The sequence below is a fragment of the Aptenodytes forsteri genome, unplaced genomic scaffold (assembly GCF_000699145.1).
Source record: "Aptenodytes forsteri isolate BGI_AS27 unplaced genomic scaffold, ASM69914v1 Scaffold137, whole genome shotgun sequence".
NCBI lineage: Eukaryota > Metazoa > Chordata > Aves > Sphenisciformes > Spheniscidae > Aptenodytes > Aptenodytes forsteri.
In genome coordinates, this window is record NW_008796221.1 from 2,479,321 (window position 1) to 2,489,122 (window position 9,802).

At 37.1% G+C, this 9,802-nt stretch overlaps 1 protein-coding gene across 1 annotated transcript in view; it reads right to left on the bottom strand.

Moving 5' to 3' along the window:
* CPNE8 (copine 8) overlaps positions 1–9,802 on the bottom strand; it is a 107,506-nt gene that overhangs the window by 27,731 nt on the left and 69,973 nt on the right. The window contains exon 12 of the mRNA XM_019474582.1: positions 7,836–7,897. Within this exon, the coding sequence (XP_019330127.1) occupies positions 7,836–7,897 (62 nt within the window). The remainder of the gene's footprint in view (positions 1–7,835; positions 7,898–9,802) is intronic.

Below are 9,802 nucleotides of genomic sequence, written 5' to 3' on the forward strand. Positions count from 1 at the left end.
ACAGCAGTGTATCTATAGTAAATGTATACTGCTCCAGATAACAGAAACCCATCTGGTAAACTAGAAAAACTCCCTCTCCCATTTACAATCCACTGTAATCTGGACTATGATTTTTGTCCAAGCAGAAGAGTATGCATATTACAGTATCTGCCAATTTGACAATTATAAAAATCCTGATATAAGATCAAAACAGATGTCTACATCTCTAGAATTTGTTTCCATCTGTATGTGCATTTCGATGATACTGCTATAGAAAAATATGCAAGAACTTAAACCAATTACTTTATTTCAACAATTTATAGATGACTGTACACAGATTAGATTTCAGTTTCCTAAATATAGGTTCCTAATGTTATTTTAGAGCCCCCAGGGTACTTACTACACCATGGAAATTTCTGGGAGTCTAAAATGGCATTAAATGCCTATATAGTTCAGCAAACTGGATCCCACTCTTAATGCAACTGTCGCTTTGTATTATGGACTCATGGCCACAGAGAATGTCATTCATGTCTTACAGAGAACCAGGAAAGCTAGAACAAACTCTGTTAGGGCAAACCCGCACTGTGACTGCCCTATGTTTTCAATGACCATTTTGTTTCATATATCATACAACATATGTATGGAGAAAAGGAGGCTCAGAGGAGACCTTATCGCGCTCTACAACTACCTGAAAGGAGGTTGTAGCGAGGTAGGTGTCGGTCTCTTCTCCCAAGTAACTAGCGATAGGACGAAAGGAAATGGCCTCAAGTTGCGCCAGGGGAAGTTTAGATTGGATGTGAGGAAAAATTTCTTCACTTGAAAGGTTTATCAAGCATTGGAACAGGCTGCCCAGGGAAGTGGTTGAGTCACCATCTCTGGAGGTATTTAAAAGACTTAGGGACATGGTTTAGTGGTGGACTTGGCAGTGCTAACGGTTGGACTCAATGATCTTAAAGGTCTTTTCCAACCTAAACGATTCTATCATTCTATATCAGAAACATCCCTCTGAATATGATCTCATGGAAAAGAGACATAGAAGCCTAAGGTACACAAGGCACCAGTGACCTCTGAGGAAAGAAATAATAAATTGCAAAAAGGTACAAAATAAAGGTCAACCCTTGTAGTCAAAATTATCGAATTGTAATTAAACATTTTTTGAAAACAAAACTGGGTCTTTCAAACAAACAATTCAACTTCAAATTAGTACCACTGGAGAAAATATTTTCAAAAGCAGCTGTAATATTGTGAACATGTGTATTTTGTGTGAAAGATTATTAAGAAAAGGTATTAATTTCTCTACTATTTCACCAGGACTGAAAAAATTAACCAGCCGTAACTAAAAAATTAATCCAGGAAGGCTAATTTAAAGGGTGTGTGTCATGAAAACATAAGATACAACTACTTTGGAAGCCAAATGGGATGACTGGGAAATCAATCTGGATGACATTTTAAGAAGTGTTTTCATGGTAACACATGTTATTCTAGAACCAAATTAAATGTAATGAATATATCTGAAAGTCCACTGTCCTGTTTTTATTTCTACTACGTGTTTTATTTCTTTTTAACAGACTAATTCTTAGGTTGTATCAAGTACATGTTATTAGGTTACTGTTATTATTAACATATTAACCTTCATGAACAATAACATATTTTTTAATAAGATTATTGATTTCTGTATTTTGTGTAAGGGACATGACCTAAAAAATCATTAATTCAGAATAAGGATGCTCAAAATTTAAAAAAGCATATAAAATTGAAGTCTTCGAGACAAATTTAGGTGCCTGATTAAATGATGCAGATTTTAAAGCACATAAAGACAACAAAATTTACTGTTTCTGATAAGGAAATTTTTTGGCTAAGGCTGTGTCCCTGCTTTTCCATCTGTATAGTTCTCCAAGGAGCTACATTAAAAGCTCATGACACCTGTTACATCAGTGATGTTGTGAGGTCATGAGGCTTTGCACAGAAGCCGCTAAAACACTGACACCTGGCTAGGCAGGCTGAGCTGCTGAATGTCCTGTCCGAAGGGAGAACTCAGGTAGACTATCCAAGCACAGCAATGTGCCTTACGGATTCAGAGCTAGATAGATCATTACTACTCTGCCAGAATTTAGTTGGTATAGAAAGACATGATCTATTTGATACCTGGACAGGTGATTTTACCCTATACTACCACGAGAAATGAAGAAAGTATCTTAAAAGGAACAGTAATCTTCACCTCACAGCCACAGAGCAGCCATTGTGTTTGTTTCTTTGGGAGAGCAAGGTGAAACCTATCGTCTTTTAATAAGAGTTCTATCAGCACTGATATACATAAGGGAACAAACTAAGTCTGGATGTAGCTTTTGACTAGGCTTGATAACATTTGTAATGATTAGGTTTTTTTAAACAGTACATTGGAAGGAATCATGAATTTCCTCCTGTGGCTTCAAAGTGACAACCAGCTGGTCTGTTAGCGGGGGGGAGCTGTTGAAGGTTTGAGGACCACTTACTGCGCAGAACTCTACAACGGGGCTAATGGAGTAACTAACACTACCAAGAGGCTGTATCCTCTCCATGGCATTTAAGTCCCCAGTGACAGTTATTTTATAATTTCCCCTTTGCAGATGCTTGTTTGCCGTACCAACATAAAGAAGATTTTTCTGATAAAGGCTCTACAAGATCTTCCTCTTATATAGTCTTATTACTCCCTATTATTCTCCAAGGATACAAGAAATACACGGTAAAGCCTCCAAAATATGTAGCTATGGCATCCCTTGCTTCATAACTGTATCTCACATGAGGTCTCCTCTAAACATCAAATATGCATGCCATTACATTATATGGTGTACTGGTTGGATGAAAATAGCTGTCACGAAAGGAGTTCTAAATTTCCATTTTGACCATCAATGATTCAATACAGTTCAGTAAAAAAATGTATGTCCAAAGCCCTTAGAATCCAAACAATGTGTGGGTGTTCATTTCCAAAAACCTGGATGAAAGTAAGGCTTTTAACACGATGGCAGGAAAACATTTCCTGTTATCTTCCACTAATCTGGGACAGAAGAGATGACTTAGTATTTTTGAGTTGCAAAAGGATTCAGCTCCTGAATTTTATTGATTTACAAATGCCTAGAATAACTTGTTAGCTCACTCCCTATTCTAATAAGTCAAACAGGCTAGAAACTTCTGCACAGAAATATCCTTTCTGTCCATTAAGTCTTGCAGCTTTTTGGCTCCTGGTCTCTCTTCCAGACAAAAACAGAGCAGACTATAAATGAACTGTTTGACAGTCATTCCTGTAAACCAGGATAATTTCAATTGCATTCCTCTTCAAGGCCATATCCCTTACATTCCCGAGCTTATTCATATATTTGGAGGTGTTTTGATAGGAATATGTTATTAATTGGTAAGTGGCAGGAGAAATCAGATTTTGAAATACCCATTAATTTTTAGCACATGTACCTATTTTAAATGTGGGAAGGTCAGTGTGGCAAAATATGCGATTCAGTATCAAGATGTAAGGAAAAGCCAGCTACTACGATGGCACCACTTAATGCAATATTCAGATGCAAAAGAGACATCCACCTCTTTCCTGCCATACTGCTATAAAATCCAGCGTTACGTAGTAAAACGGAATTAGAATTTATGGACAAACTTCTATTTCATTCTTCAAAGCTCTTTAAAAAAACAACAGTCATATTGATGATACTTATAATGGAATATCCCAATTAAACAGATGCAGACTCAAAACATAAATGAAATCAATACTGTAACCCCAATTTGTCGCAGTTAAAGCTGTCAAGATTTCCATTAAATCAGTATTAGTTCTAGACACCTCAAATCAATTACAATGAAAGTTCTGAACATGAAGTATTTCATAAGCATCCATTTATGAAAGAGCCAATATTGTGTCTATTGCAGAATTAGTGTTTTCTTCCCCTTGCTAACTAAATGGAAGAAAAAAAAGGGAACTAAAAAAACCCCCCCAATTTTGGAGGACATACTTGAAGGGAAAACAGACTGATTAATGACAAAATAATCTTCTCCTTCCCCTTCCTTCAAAATCTGTCAACTGGACTGCAACTGATATGTAGTAGTATTAAATGAGACGAATGAAGGAAGAGAAAAGCTAAGAAAACGACTCTGAGTCTCAGCCTCCTGGTCATGTTTACAAAACTGTAGATGTTGCAGAAAGGTAGGTAACATTTTATACAAGTACTTCTACAATTTTCACTGGCATGTACACAGAAATAACTGTATGAATGACTAAACAAGATTCTATATCAAATAATTAAATGATAAGTATTACTGCTCATACGTTAAGCACAGAGCATTCTACTGAATCATACTTTTTTATATAAAGAGAGGAAAAAAGCTTAAGTGGTAATTATTAATATCACAAGTCTTCTTTGACTTGCAGTTACAAAGATATTTACAAAATATCAATAAGAACAACAAAGTATTATTTGTGTTCAAAATTTCTTATTTGTCTATAGAATGTAGATAATTAGGTTTATTAACTTGTATTGTAACATCTCAGTGAGAAATGTGATAAACCACCCTAAAAAGATTATATCTGCACCTGCTATATTCTTTTCTTTCCAAATTTAGATATAAAACTTACTTCTTCAGTTACTTATACACACTCTTCTTGTAGAGATGGATTTTAAATGAATGGGGAATAAGATGGTTGTGGCATATATGTACAACACACTTCAAAGAACAAACAGCTACACTAGAGGTAAAACTGTTTATTCATGCATTTGTGTATATGTATACGGTAAACATAGATGGATGGCCATTTTCTATTTCTGTTAAAGTCCACAACAGGAATGTTCCTGAGAAAGGCAACAGCAGTCCTAATAAAAGTAACCTGTTTCTCTCAAACTCTAGGATTCTCTACTAAAAACAGAACACTTGCACAAATTAGAAGGGCTACACAACAGACTGACCATGACTGTTCATATGGAAATCACATCCAGAACCTCGGTGCTCCAAGTATTCTTCTGTTATCTCAAGCAGCTGTCTATCTGTTACTCACAGTGATTCAAAGCAGGCACAACAAGCCATACCGATCATTGGAAATGGCCTCAGAAACATAGAAATAACTGATTTCCTAACCATGGCAATCTAGGTGCCTCAGAACAGCTTGTCAAGCAAATGTGCTGACAGAATTCTTTATAGCATACGGAGTCAACGTATTCTTCAGATATTAAAGATGAAGTAGTACCTTGACAGCATGCCTGACCTATGTTAGGAAGTTTTGCCTTTGCTAAACTGTAACAGATTCTAATGAAGTCAACAACTGAATTAAATCTTCTCTGAGGAGAAACTGTAGGATCCAAAGAGAGCAAACATAGACAAGAAGTATTCCAGCAGCAGTGTTTCCAGTTAACTGAACTGAACTGGAGGTAAGGATAGCAATTCTAGAAAAGCTTGATAGTTTGCAGTCCAGAAGCATACTGGAACAAAGTGTAGGGGTCCTGAGTGTACAAAAAAGCCTAAAAATGGCCCTAAACAGACTCACCTCGGCCCTCCACCACACGCCCCCCCATTGGCTCAGGAGCCCCATTTCAGCTCAGCCTTCAGTCCCTGCCTGAGCTACATCAGAGGAGTATGGGTCTCCAGCTCAGTCAAGCCCGTGCCTGGCCATGGAGTCCATTAATCCAGATCTTGACGCATGGACTGAATTCCTGGCTTGACCTCCCTGCCTTGTCCACCATAGGCCAGCCTGGCAATCTGTCCTGGTTTCAGCTGGGATAGAGTTAATTTTCTTCCTAGTAGCTGGTACAGTGCTGCGTTTTGGATTTAGTAGGAGAATAATGTTGATAACACACTGATGTTTTAGTTGTTGCTGAGCAGTGCTTACACTAGTCAAGGACTTTTCAGCTTCCCATGCTGTACCAACTGAGAAGGCTGGAGGTGCACAAGAAGCTGGGAGGGGGCACAACCAGGACAGCTGACCCAAACTGGCCAAAGGGATATTCCATGCCATATGACATTATGCTCAGTGTATAAACTAGGACCTGATCCTGACCCGGATCTGTGGTTTGCCTTCCCACCCTGACCTCAGTCTGCCTCATCACTACAAACTTCCCTGATGATCTGGACTCTTAATTGAGCCTGGCCACCATCTCTGGGCCTGTCCTGCTTGCCTTGCCCATGTACTGTACAACTGGACCCTGGCTGTTGAGACTCTGCCCTGCCAGAGCTGCTACCCAGCTCTGCTCCCAGCTCCCCAGCCATTCTGGGGAGTGATGGCTGCTCCTTGACACAGCCCCTTCCCTCCACTAATGTGTCCCACTACTTACACGCCCCAATGATGGGCCTATACAACTCCCTCTGAAGGTCACCCATAACCCGTCGTATATACCATACAACATTGTAATATCAAACAATCAAATCTGAAATGTTGCAGAGGCTCTGCATCCTATCCAAATGAGAAAATATGTTCAGCCACCAAAGAGCGAGCAAATGAGCAAGTCAAATCACAAATTTCTCCAAAGATATTGAATAAGAATTTTAAAGAGGATATGTCTACATCCATGTTAAAAACCCTAATTAAGCATTCCCATTTTTAAGTACTACGCATAAAATATTCTTGTCAGTTTTAATCTTAATGAGCCAAAAGACACAGTGTTTTGAGATACGTAACAGACTGAATTCACCCTTTGTGAAAATATTTATTTTCTTGGACGGAGATCGAACAGCAGTGAATTTGGATTTTCTAACTTTAAAATTTAATTGTTTGGGAGAACTGAAACATCAAAGAGGCTGTTAGTCCTTGAGAGAGAAAAAAGTTACACTCTGAAGCAGCCCATGGGTTAGGGTCAACAGTTTGGAGTACATCTTAACAATGATCCATTCCCTCTACAAGTTATCAGTTCAGTATGGAGTACAACTGGTTGTGGTTTTTCAAAACCTTGAATGCAATGGCTGTCAAGATAGCTTACTGACAGTTTCTCTGTAGCTAACAATTATGATTGGGGGCATCACTTTAACTTAATGAACTTCAATGATGAATGTGTTAGGAATAAACCTGAAGCACATTCTCATCTGTAGGATTACCACTGTTGGGAACAAAGGCAAAGCCCTATATTGCTACTGCCAAAACACAACACAGACTTCTTTTTTATTTCAGCTGAAGCCTGGTTGAAGACTGGCACAAAAAAGTAACTTGTTTCTTCACATATAATCAATTCTCTAAAATAAATGTGAAATGTATATTCAGACTGTATGCCTCAAAAATCCCTATTAAGTGCCTAGGAATGTATAACAAATTATTTCCATTTATCTTAGAGAATAATTGTGTTCTGGCAGGGAGGTTAAGAGCCAGGAATTTCTGAGATTCAATCCCATTTCCAGGCATATTCTAGGGTAAGCCATTTGATGCTTTTGTCCCTACTTCCCTTTTGGGAAAATGACAATAAATGAGAAATTGAACATGTTATAAATTTCACATAATTAGTATTGAAAAAATGCCTTTGAAGGGGAAAGTCTCTAAATAAATGCCAATATTAAATACACCAAAGGTCAGTGTAATCAGAAGAAATAAAACAGCATTTGACTAATTTAATAGTATATATATAATGCCCTTTCGGTTAATCCAATTCTCACTGGCTGATCAGAGGTCATTACTCAATCTCAGTGTTTTAGTACCAACACTGATTCCAACATTATAAGCAAAGTTCCATAACTTAAGTCAATAACTATCTGCAGGTTTTATGTAGGAAAGTACAGTCTCTAAAATGAGGAAACAATACAGCTCTTTACAGATACTACTTACAGTCATCATATGCAAAGCACATATACAAATTATTAGTGAATTACAATGAGATTGTGAAAACAATAAAGGTTTGTTGCCAATCACATACCCGCCTTTAATATAGTCAAGGAATGAAACTTCGGTTTCAATTAGGAAGGAAAGCAATGTTACCTGAAAGCAAATAAAAGAGAGTCAGATATGAATTGTCATTTTCCAGTTGAACAAGTAGAGACATAAGCACGATGTTTTTGGAGCTCTATTCTTAAGACGTAATTTCCTACAGTATTAGAGGAAAAAAGATTTAAAAAAAAAGAAAATTAAAAAAAATGAAACCATTTCAATAGACAGTTCTTGAAAGGGAAGAGACAAATCTGGAAGTCTACTTTTTTTTTTTATTTTAGGTGAAAGGTAAGGGGAGGAAGATTGTATTCCAGGGCAGGTTACCACATGCATGCCTTCTGATCACTGTGCACTACATCTACACACGAATATTAGAAGCTAGATGATAATGCATCTATTCTATGAGTACTTCAATACTTTTTAAAGAACTCAATTACAATTATTTATGTCATTTTTCATCTCACATTAAAAGTGGTATTGAGTATTGATGCAAGTCAAGAATGCAAAAATCTAGTAAATTATATATGAAATATATGAAAAAAAATTAAAGTGGAATATATAAAAAATGCAAAGATAAGAAATTTCTTCAGTCCCAGCTTTTACCATTCAGAAATGATATAGGTCCAAAACACAGACAGTGGTCTAAAGGTGTTAACTGGCATTTCCAGCACTCGAGTCACAGAAGTATAAACTCAAGTGGAAAAGATCCGGCATTTAAGATCTTCATATACTGCACAACATGTACGAAGCAAAGAATTCAATCCAAATTATTTTCGTTTTATGTACAAAGTGACACAAAACTCTCTCATAACATAAGTGCGTCAGGCAGTCAGTGAAAACTGCTTAAGTTAACTACTGAAAGCAAATTCACTGATAACGATACAAGGAATAAAAAGGGGATGGAAGTTTGTCACAAGATTTGATTTGCCTCCAACTGCAGCAAAATATAAAAATTGAAAATATTCCTATGTTGTAAACTTGGACTCAGAATGAGATTACAGGTAGTAATTCTGTCTTCTATCCTACTTCCTTTATCACAGGTTCTCTGTGATTCTTAGTGATTTGCAAAGTTTTAAACCATCAAATTATCCTTCTAGTTGAGAACAGAAGACGATAACAAAGTTCTACCAGACTATCAGTAGCATACTCTTGCATGTAAGACTGAATTTTCTATGCATTTTCTCACTGGACACAGTCATTTTAATGGTTCATTTGTTATTAGAGCTGGTCATCTTGTTCCTAATTAGCTTAAGCAAATGTTTTCAGTGAATCTTATTTAAAAAGGTAAAAACCAGAAACAGACAACACCCTTCCAAAGTGGCCAAAGTGTTTACTTCCATACAGACAATGACTACCAATGTTCCAAATTTTATACATGAATTTTAAATTTCACTACTTTGCTTTGTTCGAAACTAACCATGTATTCTGAAGCATTTCTGCTTAGTATGTAGTTTGTGTGTCTGAATTTAAAATGACCCCTTAAGTAATAATGAATTGAGATTGGCTACTGTATGTACAGAGTCCTTAAAAGCAGCAGTGAGATAGCAGTCAATGATCGATATCCACTGTACTTAAAGTTTGCCAGAAGCCAACTTCCTATTAGTGAGAATGATGGTCTCGGTGCCTGGTTTGAAAATTTAGAAAGCTGTGGGATAAAGAATATCTTGGGTGAATGACAGGGAGAAGAAAAACACACGAACTGCAGGCAAAAACATAGGAAAGTGATGATTTGGAGAAGCATATGGGAAGCTTAAAGGACTAATAGAAGTAAGGGCAAATAGGGGCAAAGAGGACTTGATAAAGAAAAGAAATTACAAAACCAACAGTAGAGAACACTAGTAGAGAATGAAAGAGGAAAGAAAGTGGACACAGGAAGGGCTACAGATGTCGTCTATCTGGACCTCTGTAAGGCCTTTGACACGGTCCCCCACAACATCCTTCTCTCTAAACTGGAGA